This window comes from Erinaceus europaeus, chromosome 12 (genome assembly GCF_950295315.1).
Source record: "Erinaceus europaeus chromosome 12, mEriEur2.1, whole genome shotgun sequence".
NCBI classification, from domain to species: domain Eukaryota; kingdom Metazoa; phylum Chordata; class Mammalia; order Eulipotyphla; family Erinaceidae; genus Erinaceus; species Erinaceus europaeus.
The window spans coordinates 5734049-5752563 of record NC_080173.1 but is presented as its reverse complement, the minus strand read 5'-3'; the positions used below and the strand labels follow the sequence as shown (position 1 = coordinate 5752563).

Here is an 18515-nt window from a genome sequence, read left to right as displayed (position 1 = left end):
TGGTTATGCAAAACATTTTCATGTCTGAGGCTCCAAAGATCCAGGTTCAATCCCCTGCCCCACCATAAGCCAGAGCTATTTAAAAAAAAAAAAATGAGATGAAGGGTGGTACATCAGGTTAAGTGCACTTAGTGCTGAGCACAGGGACCCAAGCAAGCATCCAGATTGCAGCCCCAGATGCCTGTGAAGCAGGGCTGCAGGTGTCTTTGTGTCTCTCTCCCTATCTCCCCCTCCGCTCTCAGTTTCTCTCTGTCCTATCCGATCAAAAATGGAAAAGGTAGCCACCAGGAACAGTGGATTCATGATGCCAGCACCGAGCCCCAGTGACGACCCTGAAGGCAAAAAAAAAAAAAAAAAAAAAAAAAAGATTAACAAGCATTTGCTGCCTAGCAGGCAAAGATGGGTCTCCCTCCCCAAACTCCATCACTATCCTTCCCAGGTCCTTCGACTGAGGAGCCAGTTCAGGGTGGGGCTGGGCCATCAAGGGCCCCCTCCCTCTGCCTCAGCAGGAAAACGGGGTAGTGGGGGTGAAGATGACCTCACAGAATAGCAGGAGAAAGCCTATGTGTGTCCTGCAGTGATTCATTTGGGTGGACTACTTTCACACTGAACTGAAGGCAGAAGTTCAGAGTGGGGTCATACAAGGCCTCTCCCTTCTTCAGGGAAAGAAGAATTTCCTCTTTACATATAAAGTGCAGCCAGGAACAGTCAGAAGCAAACCCTTCCGAATAGGAAATCACCAAGATTCGGGGGGGGGGGTGCTGTTTTATTTTTCAATAATGAAACTTTATCATTTATTGAAGGCGGGGAGGGATTGTTTCCTGTGCACCTACTATGTGTCTGGCACCCCTGAAGCGGAGGTGTGGGGGATCTAAGTGCTCTGTGTTCACGCAGAAGAAACAGGACAGACAGCACACGTGAGCACAGACACACAGAAACATCTGGCAGATCTTACAGAAGAAGGTTGTTCAGGGATCTTGTTTCTGTGTGTGTGTGTGTGTGAGAGAGAGAGAGAGAGAGAGAGAGAGAGAGGAAAGAGAAGAGAAGAGAAGAGAAGAGAAGAGAAGAGAAGAGAAGAGAAGAGAAGAGAAGAGAAGAGAAGAGAAGAGAAGAGAAGAGAAAGGAAAAGGGAAGGGAACGGGAGAGGAGAGGAGAGGAGAGGAGAGGAGGGGAGGGGAGGGGAGGGGAGGGGAGGGGAGGGGAGGGGAGGGGAGGGGAGGGGAGGGGAGGGGAGGGGAGGGGAGGGGAGGGGAGGGGAGGGGAGGGGAGGGGAGGGGAGGGGAGGGGAGGGGAGAGGAGGAGACAGGAGTTGCAGGCACACACAGCGCACGAGTGCCCGAGTCCTGAGCAGGACACGGGAGGGGAGGCGGGCGCGGGGTGCCGGGAGAGGGGGTGACAAGGTGGAGGGCAGAGCCGCCCGCAGCGGGACGGGGAGTAGCTGGGCGAGCCGCGCCAGGGGCAGGTGCCAGCGCAGAGTGGGCGGGGGGCGCGGGCGCGGGCGCGGGGCCAGGCGGGGAGGCCGCGGCACCTCTGCCTCCCGGAGCCGGCGCGCACAGCCGCTCGCCCCGCAGCCCGGAGCAGCCGGGGCCGAAGGAGCCGCGGGAGCCGCCGCCCAGCGCCCGCATCCTCCGGACAGACGCCCCCCGCCGCCCCCGGGGCCGAGCGCCCCTCGCCCCGCCGCTTCTCCGCCGCGGGGCCCTCACCTGGCCCGGGAGCAGGGGGGAGACGGTGCCCGCCCAGGGGGCGCGGGGGACGCCGCCCCCCACCCCGGCCTGCACCCCGCGCGGAGCAGGACGCCCGCCAACTGCGCCAGCGCTCCGTCCCCAAGTCCCAGGGCGACAGCCCTCCTCTGCTGGAAGCACTCGGACCCCGGCGACCCCGGCCCGAGGCGCCCTCGCCCCCGGGGCCCCCGCCACGCCCGCCACCCCCCCCGGCGGGGCCATGCCCGGGCGGCGCCGGGACCGTGTGCGGAGCCTGCTGCTGCTGGGCGCGCTGCTCTCCGCCGACCTCTACTTCCACCTCTGGCCGCAGGTGCGGCGCCGCCTGAGCCCCCCCGAGCGCCTGCGGGGCTGCCCCTGCGCCGGCCGCGCCTCCTCCCCGGCCCCCGACTCCGCCGCAGCCTCCTCGGACCCGCGCGCCGCGGCGCACAACTTGTCCCGGGCCGGGGTCGGGGCCGGGGTCGGGGTCGGGGTCGGGGCCGGGGCGGGCGCGGCGCGGGGAGGGGGCGGCCCAGGCTCCAGGCTGCGGGCGCTCTTCGCCCACCCGCTGTACCGCGCCCCGGACGAGCCGCCGGCCCTCGGGCCCGAACACTTGCTCCTCGACAGCCAGGAGGCGCTGCGCTACTACCGGAGGAAAGTGGCCCGCTGGAACAGGTGAGGGCGGGCCCTGCTGCGCGGGACCCCCAGGCCCCCGACACTAAGACCCCCGGTGCCCCAGCTTCCTGAACCTCGGACCCCCCAGGATCCCGGGTTCCCCAGATTCCCGGCTCCCCTGGGATCCCCGGACCCCCGACTCGGCGGCCCCCAGGTCCCTCAGCTTCCCGGACCCCCGGCCCCCCAGCTCCCCGTACATCAGTCCCCCGGATCTCGGCTCCCCAGATCCCCAGATTTCCCGCTCCCCTCGGGTCCCCCGACACCCCCACCCCCAACCTGCTCCCTGGCCCCTCTTCCTGCTCCCCGGCTGCCCAGATCCTCCGCTCCCCTGGTGTCCGCCAATACCTCCCTCCCAGGTCCCCCCTTCCTGCTCTCCGCCCCCCACCCAGATCCCCAGATCCCCAGGCCCCGGAACTGGTTGGGAGTGCGCGCCGCACCCGGCCCCCATCAGCTGTTTTGGACTTGAGAATTCAGTCCCGAGTGTATCTTAGTTGGCAGTAGGAGAAAAGTTTCGAGGCTGCAGCTCCTCGAAGAAATGGTCTCAGCTCCTCCCCCTTGAGCTCCAGGAGCGCTCCTCAGCCTCTTTCTGTTCTTCCACCATCCCAGCCCTCCCCCCAGGCCCCCACCACCTCCCCTTCCGCGCGTGCAAACTGCTGTTGGGTGTGAAGTTTCCACGCAGAGCTGCCCCAGGGCTGGCTCGGTGCGCTTAGCAAGTACTTTGTCCACCGCTCCTGAGGCAGACATGGGCGCCTTCCAGAAAACAAGGCTGTTCCCTAAAAACACAGCTCAGGATGGAACTTTCGCCTTCTCAGAGGTCGCCAGAGGCCATCTGGGGCAGAAAATACGAGGTCATTTCCTGACTGGATCACCTGACTTGTCTTTGATGGGGGGTGGGGGGGTGACAGTTTGAAGACACTTTTATTATGATGCTGGTGATTCGGGTTAACTAGGATCTAAGGTTTAATGCTTATACAGAGGGAATAAAAAAATCTTGCTGGGATTTTTTTTAACTCAGTGTTATGCCAAAGAGTGAAGAAAAAAACATATTTAGGATAAAATTTAAACGGATGTCTCTGTAAATGGGGTGTGAGCTTTCGAGGTTTGGGAAGATCAATACTGAGACGGGAAAGGAAGCCTTCCCAGGAGCTGGGAGCTTGTTGTTTTGAAATGTTGGCTCAAAATAACATTTCACTTCTGCACCACACCCATGGTTTTTCTTCATACAAGAGATTTCAAGAGGAGATGTCATCAAGTGATTTTATAGTACCTCTAGAGGTTGGGTAGGCTATAAATCTGGACAGAAATTCGTTGCTAGTCCTATTTAACTGTTCATTACTCTGTAGTGCCCAGACTGACTGGGGGCAGGGGCTTCTGAATGTGAAGTGTAGAGTAATTGGCTAAAATCACTGGTGAAATCCAATTGTTAGTCCATGACTAATGGTTTCACACTGGAAAGAAAGTAGTTTTATTGTATACAATTAGTGGTTTTAATCGTGTGCAGTAAAAAGCAGTTTGAGATTGCTTCTCAGATATTGTGATTCTCAATAATATGGCCTTTCTGTTATCAATGGCATGGTAGTCTGGATCAGTAAACTAGGTGATTTTTGCCTTTGGAACATTCTCTTTACAAAGGTCAGGCTGTAGTTCACCCTATAGAGGACTGGGGTTCGTTGCATGGTTGAAACTTCACCAGTGGTGCCTTGTTTCTCTTTTCCCCAACATCTCTATCCCCTCTCAGTTTCTCTCCTATCAAATAAAAGAAAGGAGGAAGAAGAAGAAGAGTGGCTGCTGGGAGCAGGCACTGAGCTCCAGCAAAAAAAAAAAAAAAAAAACCCTGATAGGAAAGGAAAGGAAAGGAAAGGAAAGGAAAGGAAGGGAAGGGAAGGGAAGGGAAGGGAAGGGAAAGGAAGGGAAGGGAAGGGGAAAAGAAAGGAAAGGAAAGGAAAAAGAAAGGAAAGGAAAGGAAAGGGAAAAGGAAATTCTGTATATATTCATTTTTAAGAGTGCCTGCTTTGGCATGCATGAGACCCAGGCTCGAGTCCACCCTCTACCAAAGTGGGGGAAAGCTTTGGAACTATGGTGTCATTCCCTCTCTACTTCTACTTCATTGCCTCTGTCTCTGTCTCTCTCTTTATATCTGAAAAGGACAGCTGAAATCAGTAAACCCTCAACAACAACAACAGAAATATTCTCCATCTGTCTGTTATGGATTTGAGAGTGAGAAGTTGTGAGCAAACCATTTGCTTCTGTAAATGTATACTAGCCTGACTTTTGGTCTATTTCTGGGCTGCTAAAGGTGCCTATAATACTTTGGTCCAGAAAGTTCAGGGAAATATTTTGGGGAAAAAAAAAAAAACTTTCTCACCAACCTGTCCTCTAGTCATTGCTAAACTCTACTTCTGTACTATTGTGTGTATACATATATACGTATGAATGTATATGCATTGCACACACACACACACATACACACACACACACTCACACAACCAGAAATTACCTTGGTCATTTAACAGAGGGTGAATCAATGGGGGCTGGTGACCTTGCTGTTTTGAGAGACATTGCCTCTGTGCAATCCCACCCCGTTGGTTGAATGGGCCAGTTGGGACATTTACTCGTCACTTCTTTCCAATACTAAAGATCTCAGGTGAGAACTGTAGGCTATAACAGGGCCCCAGTATATGTCCGAGTGTTGAAACAGAACCTCAGAGACAGAGAACACCTCACCTTCAACCAAACCGAACTGTGCCAACCTGACAATATTAATGAGCATATGTGTCCCATCAGGGTTAAAGTGGCACATGGGGGCCAAGTGGTGGCACACCTAGTAAAGCAGATACATCACCATGTGCAGGGACCCGGGTTCAAGCCCCATTCCCATCCAAAGAAGGGGAGCTTCATGAGCAGTGAAATAGTGTTGCAGGTGTCTCTGTTTCTCTGTCTCTCTCTGTCTCCCCCTTCCACCCCAACTTCATTTTGTTCTATCAGATAGATAGACAATAGATAGATGATAGATAGATAACAGATTAGATAGATGATAGATAACAGAGTAGATAGATAGATACATAGATAGATGATAGATAGATGTGCAACATGAAAGACTCACTAGTCAGTGTGGACCTGGCTCATGCTCAGAGTTGCACTGGGAGACAGAAGCTCTCTTACCTCAAGTGAAAGAATGCTGTGGATCTGAGGGTGTGCAGCTGGTGAACGCTGGGCCAGCAAAAAAAAATATATATATATGTGCAAGCCCCTAAAGGCACCACATCTCAGTGCAGAATTAGAATTAGAATAGACAGAAAGAGTAGTGAGTGACCTTGTTAATTGTTTATCTGTTGCACAAACCTTCCTTGTTTGTTGCCACAACCCAGTCAATATTTAAAGATAGGAAAGCCTTGGGCATTTGTGGGTGCACCATGCCAAGAGTTACCTCACGCTAACTGCTATCCCGAGTAATTGTGTCGGCAAGCCATCTGCCATACCAGGAGAAAAGCCGGCAATAGAATCAGCCAAGTCAGCACTCTTCCCCACTCACCGAGAAGAGACCATTTGTCTGAGTGAGTGATTTCTTTTTAACCAACACACTAATAAGCAAGGATGCTCTTAAGCCATAAAGAATCTTTCTTATTTATTTATTTATTTATTTATTTAGATAGGGCCAAAGAGAAATTGAGAAAAAAGGGAAAGAAACAGAGAGACACCTGCAGCCCTGCTTCACCACTCCTGAAGCTTTCCCCCTACAGTTGGGTACCAGGGGCTTGAACCTGGGTCCTTGCACGCTGTAATATGTGTGCTGAATCAGGTGTGCCACCACCTGGCCCCCAGAAAGGATGTTGCTACAACCTGGGCTCTTTACCAATTAAGGCTACCTAATGTCCCATCCCTACACCTCTCCTCACACCCCTCCCCTGCACTTTCTTTTTTGATTTCACACTGTAGAAGCTGACAGGCGCACATGGTCTTGAATGTCTCAGGTCCTCAGTCAATACTGACGAACTCGATGCCAGGATTTAGTTAAGCTGAATGTGAACAACATACCACGTCAGATGGTTTCTCCCGGGGCTGTCCGACACGTAGGTTTTCTGCAAACGTCCTGCTGTCCTTCCTTCCCTTCTCCTTCTGTCCCCTGCAACATGTTGCTAAATGTGGCACAACCCAACTAGAAATGGCATCAGGGAACCCATTTCCATCAGGGTCAGTGGCTGCTGATCAGAGAGAGGCAGCTGGTGCCAGGCTCCATCGAGCATGAGGACACATTAGGCACCTGTCTGAGATGGTGACAGGGAGGCAGCCTAGGAGCTAGGGAAAAGCAGTCTCACTATTTCAGACTGTCAATCACCAAGCCAGGGGAAGTCTTTCCCTTCCAAAGTAATGATGGAAAGCTGGACTTACAGGGAGCACAGATAACTAACTAAGCATGGTACTTCTCTCCCTGCCACTTGAGAGACCGACCTCAGAGTTCCCTTCCTGTCTACCAGTTAGTTGCCCAAGTCAGATAATACTTTCTCTTTGACATAGCAAAACTGATCAGTTTGGTCTGTCCTCTTGCTCATCTAGCTTGGGCCAATTCTTCTGTTACCCTCTTGTCTCCACCTCCTTCTTTTTAATTTTTAAGATAGAGACAGAGGAAGAGAAAGAGCAAGAGTGAAAGAGAACACAGCACCACAGCTTCCTTCAGTGTGGTGGGAGCCAGGCTTAAACCTGAGTTATACACATAGCAAAGTGAGCTATTTTGCTGGCCCTACTCTGTGGTCTTAACAGACAAGGTCCAGCAGGAGCATGACTCTCTAGTGCTAAACCCCTAGCAGCCACGACACAAACCTGAATTCTCCACACTTGGCTCTTCTTGCTTGGCGTCTTCCTTAAGTGTCGGGAAGATTCTGTTTTCCTGCAGTTACAGATTTGGCACTTAGGACAAGTGTGTGTGTGTGTGTGTGTGTGTGTGTGTGTGTGTGTGTGTGTGTGTGTGTGTGTGTGTGTGTGTGTGTGTGTATGTGTGCGTGCGCGCTTCCCACCATTAGAAGCTCTTGTCTTCCCCTGTTTCTGTTTGCTGTCACTGAACAAAAACCCAGCCCTGGGTCTCCCCAAATATCCCAGCAAAGAGACTAGGCAGTTTTTCAAAAGCAACAGTTTTTCAAGGGAAGTCAGTTGACTTCCCTTTTTCTGGGGGAAGTCTTGAGAAGATACAGAAGCTGAGGCATATATGGGAAGAGGTGCCAGGAAAGGAAAAGAATTTGTCTGGAAATAAGATTGTCTAGTTCAAGAGCTTTCGAAAGAGAAGTTTCAACCCACCGTAGTGTTTGTGGAATAACAAATACAGTCTTAGTGTTTTCCTCCTCCTCCCCCCATTCTTGTACCTCCATAGTCGTATCTCTTCCCTGCTTATCTCACATTGAGCCCAGACTGTTTGGAACATGGATTTATTTGGAGGCAGGTAGTTCAACCCTCAGGGAACATTTTTTTTAAAAAAGTTCTTACTCATAGATGGTGGTCATTGTCTTTCTCTAAGTCAGGAGGCCCTGGGAATCTTGCCTGATTCTTCTGCCAATGATCGTGGGTGAAGAAAAGGAAAAAAAAAAATCTACAGTTTGAGAACAGACCCCAACCATGACTTACTTGTATGTGGTTGACAGAGGGAATGTGAATATCATCTTCTAGTTCTTATGTTTCCCAATGAGAGCCTTGGTTTGAGAAAACTTTTTTTTTTTTTTTTGGTGGTTTCTGAATTTCTGAGCTTGAAGTTGGAAGAACTGAAAGCTTTCAGAAACCACCACAAAAAAAAAAAGTTTTCTCAAACCAAGGCTCTCATGCAGTAGATGCAGATAGTATCTTGGGAGGACTTATCTAGAGGCCATTTTCAGGTTCCTTCTTCCTCATCCCAAAGCCCAGTCCCCACGCTAAATCAAGGAGGCTGTCAGTGTTCTACAAAGAAGACAGGCACATCCTATTTCCAAATACCTGAAAGTGAAGTTTCTCAGTCAACAAGGAGGACACTTGTCAGCTCTTGTCAGCCCTTAACCTTCTCCCACCCCAAGTTCTCATCAGTCCTGAGAATTCAACAGTCCTCCTATCTGATATAGACTTGACACATGGCAGAAACTTCAGTGCACTCACAGCCTCACAACTTCCAAGATGGCACCACCAGAGGACCAACCCCAGGGCACCTTACCCTCTTTATTTAATCAAATGCTACTCTGGATACTGCAGTAAAAGAACTGCAATAGTTTTCCCCAGGTCACAGATAGGGGTTGATCATCTAACTCTGTATACCCTTCTCTCTTTCACTCTCTCTCTCTCTCTCTCTCTCTCTCTCTCTCTCTCTATATATATATATATATATATATATATATATATGTTTTTCCCACTTTTTTTCATGGTCCTACCTTCACTTCCATTATAAGTCACACTATACTTGTTACTACTTCTGAGTATTCTTCCTTTTACCTCTTCTCATCTTAAATAAGGGAAACAGTGACTGACTTCCTTGGGTGTTTTCCAGGTTTGCTCCCCTTTCAGTGATGGTATAAAAGTAAAGATTACTAGCGACAAATGTTTCAGACCCCAGTGGAATTCAGGTTCAGAGCTCTTGGGTCATCTTCCCCTATCACTTCCCCCCCTCTGGGAATATGGACCAAAATTATTATTGGGGGGTGCAGAAGGTGGAAGGTCTGGCTTCTGTAACTGCTTCTTCACTGGATATGGACCACTGGCAGGTTGCTCCAAACCCCCCAGCCTGTCTCTGTCTCTCCCTAGTGGGGCAGGACTCTGAAGAAATGGGGTTTCAGGACACATTAGTGAGGTTGTCTGCCCAGGGAGGTCAGTATGGCATCATAGTAGCACCTGAAATTTGGTGGCTGAAAGGCAGTAAGATATTAAGCAGGACAAAATATTCAATAAACTAGAACCGAAGAGTAGAGATAGAGAAGATAAGAATAGGGGCCCTAAGATGGAAAAGTACTAGGATATCTATTTTAGGTAGTCACATGAGCTCTTTAAAAGGAGAACATTTTCTCTAACTGATTGAAGAAGAGGAAGTCAAGAGGCTCAGACTATAGTAAAGGTTTGGTGTTTTCATTGCTGATTTAGAAACGGAGGTGAGACAGGTAGCAGGAAGGACTCCGTGTATTTTAAGTGACTTCAAAGAAAGGATGTAGCCCTGACATCAGTAATTGGTTAAGGGACCAGAAACCTCTTCACAGCTGGACCAATCACATTCTGCTCCAGACCTGACCGATCAGTGTCTTTGCCAATGAGTGTTCTTTCTGAAAATTAGAAACTTCTTTCTGCTTTCTTCTCCGCCCCCCCCCCCCAACCCGGGGCTTTTGGGAAATGAAATTATAAAAGAGAGTTAAAGTGGGAAAATGAATTAGGGCAAAAGAAAAGTGGAGAGAGCCAATAGCAGTGTTCTGGTTGCTTTGGGCTGTCTATCTCCCTTCCCTGTTTTCTCTAGCTTGAGTTGGGTTTCTGTCACTTGAGACCAAAGTATCCTGATGAACCTAACTGACACTTTGCAACTATAATGAACTGGGTTTTTTTTTCCAATGAAATAAACAGATACACAGAAAAATCAACAGATGCATAGACTGCAAATTTTGCATTCGAGATTAAAGAAAATATAGACCTCCGGGGCTGGGTGGTGGCGCACCTGGTGGTGTGCACTGGTTACAGTGCACAAGGACCCAGGTTTGAGCCTCCCGTCCCCACCTGCAGGGGGAAAGCGTCACAAGTGGTGAAGCAGGACTACAGGTGTCTCTCTGTCTTTCTCCCTCTCTATCATCCCCTTGCCACTCAATTTTTGGCTGTTTCTATCCAATAGATAAATAAAGGTAATAAAAATTGAAAAAAAAAAAATAGAAAGTATGGACTTCCTCACTTGAATGCAGAGATTCAGTGATCTCAATTTTTAAAACCCTGAGATGAAATGGCAGTTAGTAAGGGTCTTGGTTGATCAATGTGACTCCCTCGAGGATCTGAGTGTTCAAAGGAGCAGAGGATCGAAGCAGAAGCAACTATTAATCGTGCATAGTTCTTAACTCTGAGTGAAAAAAAAAGAAGCTGTGAGTGGGGGTAAATACTCTCCCTTTAGGACTTTTTAAGTACTCAACCCCTGAAGAAAATGGCCTAGAAAGGGGCCAAGTGGTGATGCACCTGGTTGAGCACACATGTCACAATGTTCAAGGACACAGGTTCGAGACCTCAGTCCCCACCTGCAGGGGGAAAGCTTTGCGAGTGGTGAAGCAGGGCTGCAGGTGTCTCTATGTCTCTCCTTCTCTCTATCACCCCCTTCCCTCTTGACTTCTGGCTGCCTCCATCCAATAAATAAATAAAGATAATTTAAAACAAAGAAAATGGGCCAGAAATATCAAAGTCCTATTTGAATTGATGGAACAGGGACACTCTGCCCCGATGAGTTACTTGAGTTGTCCATGAATGGCTTTCTAGCCACACTGTTTTCTTGCCTACACCCTAGCAATCTTGACCCACATGTTGACAATTGTGTAGAGTCAGGTGGTGGTGCACCTAGTTAAGTGCACATAGTACTAAGCACAAGGATCTGGGTTTAAGCCCCCACTCCCCACCTGCAGAGGGGACACTTCACAAGCAGTGAAGTGGGTCTGCAGGTGTCTGTCTGTCTCTCTCTCTCTCCATTTCTATGTCCTTCTCCACTCTCAATTTCTCTCTGTCCTATCCAATTAAAAAAAAAAAATCAGAAAAAATGGCTGCAAGGAGCAATGGGTTTTTTTATTATTATTATTTCTTTATTGGGGGATTAATGTTTTACAGTTGGCAGTAAATACAATAGTTTGTCTATAGCTGCAATAGATTCTTAGTCTATAGTGCAGCCACTGAATCCCAGCAATAACCGTGGAGGCAAAAAAATAAAATAAAATAAAATAAGACAGTTTTATTACCTAAGAACTGTGTTTAATTTCCCAAGGTTGAACAACTCTGGTTTTCTTCTGCTAGCCAAGATCTTTTCTAACCAATCAATCTCCCCAAGCTTGTCAAAATTCCCATACCTTCTCCGGCTCCCTTGTTTTCTGTGATCCAACTCCCCAGTCTATTTGGCCCATGGCAACACCCTTCGAATTTCTCTGTGGCGCTCCAGATTTTGCTGAGTTCTTTTGAAGGCACTTGGTTTCTTAGAAACCAGAACCCTCCAACCTTTTCTGTTTCCCGAGGCTTCCCAAATGTATCTGGCTTAGGACTAGCAAGTCTAATAAAACTGGCCTTAACTCAGCCTCTTCCAGCCAAATTCCACTGGCTACCCCCAGTTGTTGGCCTCCAAGTCAGGCTCCAGGGACTGGAAGTCCTAGATTCTGGCATCATTAAGACGTTCAGACTCAGTTCTGTCCTGATTTCACATCTCAACGGGGGGGGGGGGGGGAGGGAGGTTGTCAAGAGACAGGGAACCAGAAAGCTAAGCCCCTACCCCTTTTCTCCCCATCCTGTGGTTTTCACTAAGCATATATATGTATGTGTGTACCTACCTATACTAGCAGGAACACGGATGCTCTTATGCTTAGTAACTTCTACCCCACAAAAGCTGCAGTTGTTTGGAATTCTATCCCCATCTGGGCTTATAGCTTATACACAAGCCTACTTCAGCAGAATCTGCAGGCTCTCATCAGCTCAAGCTTAATGAATAACCATAAGAAAAACACAGGTCAGCATCTGCCGAGGACCAGAGCAGGGGTTGCTATGGCTAAGCCAGGGTCTCTGTGTGCTCCCTACTCTCCTTTAATCAAGATTGCTTGGCAGGCCTCCCTTAGAAGGCACAGGAAGCTGAGGCAATTCCCTCTGCTTGGCAAATGGCACCTTCGCAACATTCCTTCAGGGTTTTTTGGTTTGTGTTTTTTTTTAACTGATTTTTATTATGGTGCAGCTATAACAGAGGCACCACAGATTCGAATCTCACAATATCTCAGTGGAGTTGGCTTTGCACTAGATGTTATAGGGCAGAACAGACAAGTTTACAGTGGAGACTGTCATTCAAGGAATTTCAATAGGTCATTTATAGATAGTCCCAGTGATCTATTGTGATCTATAGATAGCTCCCAGTGATCTATTCCACAGATATTTACTCTGACTCTCCTCTATGGGAAACTAAGAAACAGATGTATTAGGATGAGTACATGCAAGCTGGGGCTTCCATGCTAGGAGCAATTGGTTAATGGTTTTTGTTTTACTTTTTTAGTTTTTATTAGTGGTTCAAGAGTGATGTACAAAAATATAAGATAATAAGGGTATAATTCTACACTGTTCCCACCACCAGAGTTCTGTGTCCCCAACCCCCTACAGCCCTCAGAAACTGCCATAGTTCTCCCAAGGTCACAGATAGGGCTTAACTATTTATCTCTAGCTCTTCTCGCTCAGATAAGAGAAACAATGCCTGACTTCCTTGGGTGTTTTCTAGATTTGCTTCCCTTTCAGAAATTGTATAAAAACAAAGATTCGGGGAATCAGGCGGTAGCACAGCGGGTTAAGCACACATGGTACAAAGTGCAAGGACCAGCATAAGGATCCCGGTCGGCTCCCCACCTGCAGGGAAGTCGCTTCACAGGCGGTGAAGCAGGTCTGCAGGTGTCTGTCTTTCTCTCCCCCTCTCTGTCTTCCCCTCCTCTCTCCATTTCTCTCTGTCCTATCCAACAATGGCATCAATAACAACAATAATAACTACAACAATAAAACAACAAGGGTAACAAGAGAATAAATAAATAAAAATTAAAAAAAAAAAACAACAAAGATTCCTGGTGACAGATATTTCAGGTCTCTGTGAAATTAGGCTTCAGAGCCCTTTGGCCGTCTTCCTTATCATTTCCCCCTCTGGGGGTATGGACCAAAATTCTTTTTTGGAGTGCAGAAGGAAGGAATTCTGGCTTCTGTAGTTACCACTAGACATGGACATTAGCAGGTGGATCCAAACTCCCAGCCTGTTTCTGTCTTTCCATAGTAGGGTGGGGCTGTGGAGAGGTGAAGTTCCGGGACATATTGGTGAAGTCATCTGCCTGAGTCGTGCTACTATTTACTCATTTACTTACTTTCTTTCTTATCTTGCCACCAGAGTTCTCACTGAGTCTCCGTGCCTTCATGACCCCACCATTCCTGGTGGCCATGTTTATCATCCTTTCTTTTTAACAAAGAGAGATACACAGAGAGACATAGAGGGAGAGAGGAGAAACACCTGCAGCGTTACTCCACTGTAGTGAACTCCCCCCCACCCCCTGCAGGTAGGAACCAGGGACTTGAATGAACATGACAGCATGCACACTCCGCTGGGTACACCACCACCCGGCCCCTGCCTGCTTCATCTTTTCAAGAAGTTCCAGAGAGCCACCCTGAAGCTTGAGAAAACCAGTCATTCAAAAATAATATGGCAGTACCTGGAGAGGATGCATCTAGTCAGGAAGGGACCTAAGTGGGTGGAGGTTGCTGGGAAATTCTTTCCAGAAGAGGAGAAGCAAGGAGCTGTGGACATCAAAGGTTGCAGAGTAGTAAAGCAGAGCAAGGCTTCTGGAGCCAGACCCTCTGGGTACAGAGCTTGCCTGTGGTTTGCTAACTACTTGACTTCAGAAGGTGTGTCATAGAACCTTTCCATTCCCCGTTGCCTCTATAAAATGAAACAAACAAGAATACTGTTTTCTATTCCCGTGTAACAAATTACCACAAGCCAAATGACTTAAAACAACACCCTTTTATTAACTCATGGTGCTGTAGGTCAGAAACCCAGCTTGATGTGGCTCAGTGTTCTGCAAAGGCTTCAGAAGGTTAAAGTTAAATTGTGGGCTTATTTTGGGTTCCTGTCTTGAGGCTCTGGAAGAAAAAAAAATTGCTTCCAAGTTCATGCTTCGTGTTAGCAGAACTCGTTTTCCTGTGGCTGTTGGACAGTCATCCCTTTTTCCTTCCTGGCTGTCATCTGGGGTCAATTTTAGCTCCTAAAGTGAATTACATGTTGTACCTCTTCTGTGCACTAGAGATTCTCTGTAATTGATTAGAGATTCTGTTCCACGTCTAGAATATATTTGAAACCCATTCAGTGGGCATCTATTAAAATTGCATAGATGTTTTTTCTTTCTCAAAACTTGTGCCTAAAACCCAAGCTTCCTGTTCTCCTCTCCAACATCCCCCCCCCCACTCCTAGCTACTATGGCTAATGACAGATGGCACTTAGTCTCTGTCTTCCCCCACCTGTGACTGTGACCATTTCTGATCACTTGAGCACAGGAGAGTGTCTTGTAGGCCCTTGCCTTCCAAATGAGACAGCCACAGTCTGCTCACTAGGAGTAAGAGGAGTAAGTATTTTTGCTTCTTTTATTCTCTTCTTAATTTATCTGTTTATGGAGAAACTTCAAATGTCCTCTTTTTTATCTTTTTTGTAAAGTGACATCAGGGAAACCAAGTTCTCATACATGCTCAGTATTGCTTAACTGCCTCTCCAGTTCAATTTTTATCCTGTATTTCTTTTTTAAAACATATTTCACTTAATTTCTTTTTATGAGTGATACAGAGAGGAGTGACCAGAGCACTGTTCAGCTCTGGTTTCTGGTAGTGCTAGGGACTGAACCTGGGGCCTTGGAGTCTCGGACATGAAGTCTTTTGAAATTGTATTTCTTTTTTTAAAAAAATTTTTTATTTATAAAAGTGAAACATTGACAAAACCATAGGATAAGAGGGGTATAAGTTCGCATAATTCCCACCACCAGACCTCCATATACCATCCCCTCCCCTGATAGCTTTCCTATTCTTTATCCCTCTGGGAGTATGGACCCAAGGTCATTGTGGGATGCAGAAGGTGGAAGGTCTGGCTTCTGGAATTGCTTCCCCGCTGAACATGGGCATTGGCAGGTCGACCCATACTCCCAGCCTACCTCTCTCTTTCCCTAGTGGGAAAGGGCTCTGGGGAAGCTGAGCTCCAAGGCACATTGGTGGGGTTGTCTGTTGCATCCTGCTAGCATCTGGAACCTGGTGGCTGAAAAGAGAGTTAACATACAAAGCCAAACAAATTGTTGAATAATCATGAACCTAAAGGCTGGAATAGTGCAGATGAAGTATTGTGGGGGGGGGGTCCTCCATTTTGTAGATAGCTAGTAGGCATATTTTAGTTATATTTCAAGGGGCCTGTAGCTATACTAGTGTTATTTGTTTGTCTGTTTGTTTGTTTGTTTTCCCTGAGCCTGAAATCTGATATGCATGTGGATCCTAATTATTGTCTGGGGAGATGATGTCATGGCTGGGAAAAGGACCAGAAAGCTAGATGGGAAGAGAGTAGCTCCCAAATATGGGAAAGGGTTATAAATATTGTTGACTGTAAACCCCATCGATTTGATGTGAAGAATCATTGTATTTCTTGAGAGAGGAGAGAAGACTGGGGGAAGGTGGGTGGAGAGACAATGAAACACTGCTTCACCATCCATGGAGTTACTATAGTGCTATCCATGGCGAGGGCTCAACCCCCAGGACATCATAGGTGATGCTTTGTCCACTGGGCCATCTTCTGGCTTCAGAAGAACATTTCTGATGTCAAAGCTGAAAACTTGACTCTTTGTCTCTCTTTGTATCCCACCTAGTCATTCTACTATCCCCCAAGGTCCCAGGTGGTCTGATTGAATGGTTCAAGTACACGGTCATCACAGATTTTTTTTTCAAGTCTGCTTCACAGGTACTTGAACTCTGCCTTGTGTATCAACCAAAAGAATATTTGAAGCAATAATGAAGTTGTCATTTTGCTGATCAGGTGTTTCAAGAGCCCAGGTTTTATAACACATTTCTAATTCCAGTCATGGGTCCACTTAACTCCGGATCATTTATGAACGTAATTGTCAGCATCATTAATACCACAAAAAGGCAGAGTTCTTGCACTTCCTGGGCTTCTTTTAGACAGGCTGTTGCCCAACAGGACTGGCCTTTCAAAACAGTCAGAGGCTAACCGTTAACTGCAGTATCTGCATGGAAGAACTTCTGCTCAATCTGTATTTGGTCAGATAGCAACATTGCCGGGGGGCTGCTGAGGCTTCAGTTGTCCACAGTGGGAAGTGCAAGACCAGAAGGAAACACCCAGAGCCCTAGAGCTGCCCTCCTACTGGGACCCTCACTGCAGCCAAACAAGGAAAATATGTTCTTTACTGGTCATAATGATAATTCTCGCGTTATTATAATATTGATGGGGGGAGGCTGAGTGGGAGTGCACTGGGTTAACCACACGCGGTGGAGAGCGCAAGGACAGGCACAAGGATCCCAGTTCAAGCCCCCAGCTCTCCACCTGCAGGGGAGTCACTTCACAGGCGGTGAAGCAGGTCTGCAGGTGTCTGTCTTTCTCTCCCCCTCTGTCTTCCCCTCCTCTGTCCATTTCTCTCTGTCCTATCCAACAACAGTGACAGCAATAACAACTAATTACAATAAGGATAGACAACAAGGGCAATAAGTAAATAAATGAATGATCACTGTGGGTGGCATAAAGCAACTTAAATTATTCTTTCCCAGCTCTAAAGGCTGGACTTGGAAAGCGAGATGTGATTGGGGTGGCGGCGTCTCCAGACGCTCCATGGGTGAATCTGTCCCTCACCTCTTCCTAGCATGCACAACGGCTCGCCTGCTGATGTCTGTATCCTGTGACTGTGTCACTCCATCACTCCGCTCTCTGCCTCTGCTTCATCACCTCATCTTCCTCTCTGTGTATTTCTGTGTCTCCTTGTGCATTGTAGCATGTGTGCCAACCAGCTGCGCCACTGCCTGCTGGCCCCATACTCTTTTGTTATTGAAGTAAATGGCAGGTAAAGCATATGATGTACTGTGTGCATGAAGCCCTGGGTTTTATCCCTGGAGCCACATGGAGCACTGTGGACAGCTCCAGGGAAGCTCCATGGATGGTAGTAGTCTCTCTCTCTCTCCCTCCCCCCCCCCTCTCTGCTTCTCTCCTCTGTTTGTCTAGCTCTTTTTCTCTAAGATGAGGAATTTAAAATTTGAGCAGGTAGGCCGCTCAGCTCTGTCACATATGCATGAGCTCTTCCGTCCTCCCCAGCACCCTGTTCGGGTAAATGTATTGTTATTATCTTTATCATATATGTTCTGGAAAGATAGTGCAGTGGTGGTGCATGAGACTTGCAGAAGTCCCAGGGTTACTCTTCAGCACCAGAGATGGGTCTTGGTGCTTGGTCTCTCTCCATCAAACAAAGAAATCTTTTAGAAATTTAGCATTTACATGAAAGATCTGCTAGCTAATCTTTTCGATCTCCACAAAGGTGGTTCTAATATACCTCAATAGAAGGGGGATGTGACCTGGTTGAGAAAAGGAATATATATAAGACTGATGGAGTGAAGAGTGAACTTTTCTCAGAACACCTGCCATGACAGCTACCCCTCTCCCCTCCCTGAGTTCCTTCTGCTTGGAGGAAATGGGTCATGTCTGTAAACATCAACCAGTGGCCCCAAAGAAATGTCTGGCAGTTCCCTGCACCTAGCAGCGCAGGACACAAAGTGGAGTAAGGACCAGCTTTCTCCACAGTTCCCCACTGATGATTTCTTTCTTTCTTTTTCTTTAATTTTTTTATTATCTATATTTATTTGACAGAGACAGCCACAAATCAAGAGGAAGGGGGATATAGAGAGGGAAAGAGACAGATACCTACAGCATTGCTTCACCATTTGTGAAGCTTTTCCCCTGCAGGTGGGGACTGGGGGCTTGAACCCAGGTCCTTGCGCATTGTAAAATGTGCGGTCAGCCAGGTGCACCACCACCCACCTTCCCCCTCAAATTGCATTATTCAGCCTAAGCAGACACTGTGTCCAGAGAAAGTCCTTAAAATCATGTCCACGTGCCCCCACGTGGCCTAGTACCAGTATTCAGCCCCACTGGCTTCTCAGATACAAGGGCAGGATTTGTAACAGAGGTCCGAGAGAAAAAGGCAGTGGGTTGTCTTCCTCCCTGTGAGCAGAGCCTCTGGTGAGTGACACTTCATCTAGGCCGAGACTTCTGGAAGCACCTGCAGTACAACTAGCTTGTCATCATTGTCATTCAACTCAGAGAGGTAGACGTGGAAATGAGCTGAACAGCTGGACATGGAGGTAGGAACAAAGGGCCCTCTGTGAAAACGCTGTAGTCAAACTGGATAGGTGAGGAAACTCAAAGCCACGGGCTTGTGTGCAGAG

The 18515-nt window shown here is 47.9% G+C and overlaps 1 protein-coding gene across 2 annotated transcripts in view; it reads left to right on the top strand.

The window, feature by feature from the left end:
* The first annotated feature begins 1302 nt into the window (after positions 1-1302).
* The window catches only part of FAM20A (FAM20A golgi associated secretory pathway pseudokinase), a 58678-nt gene continuing 41465 nt past the window's right edge, over positions 1303-18515 (top strand). Inside the window, exon 1 of one of the 2 annotated variants that reach the window (XM_060202644.1) lies at positions 1303-2372. In XM_060202644.1, coding sequence (XP_060058627.1) covers positions 1942-2372 — 431 coding nt within the window. In that variant the 5' untranslated portion in view covers positions 1303-1941. The remainder of the gene's footprint in view (positions 2373-18515) is intronic. The other variant, XM_016188612.2, reaches the window with a different exon arrangement.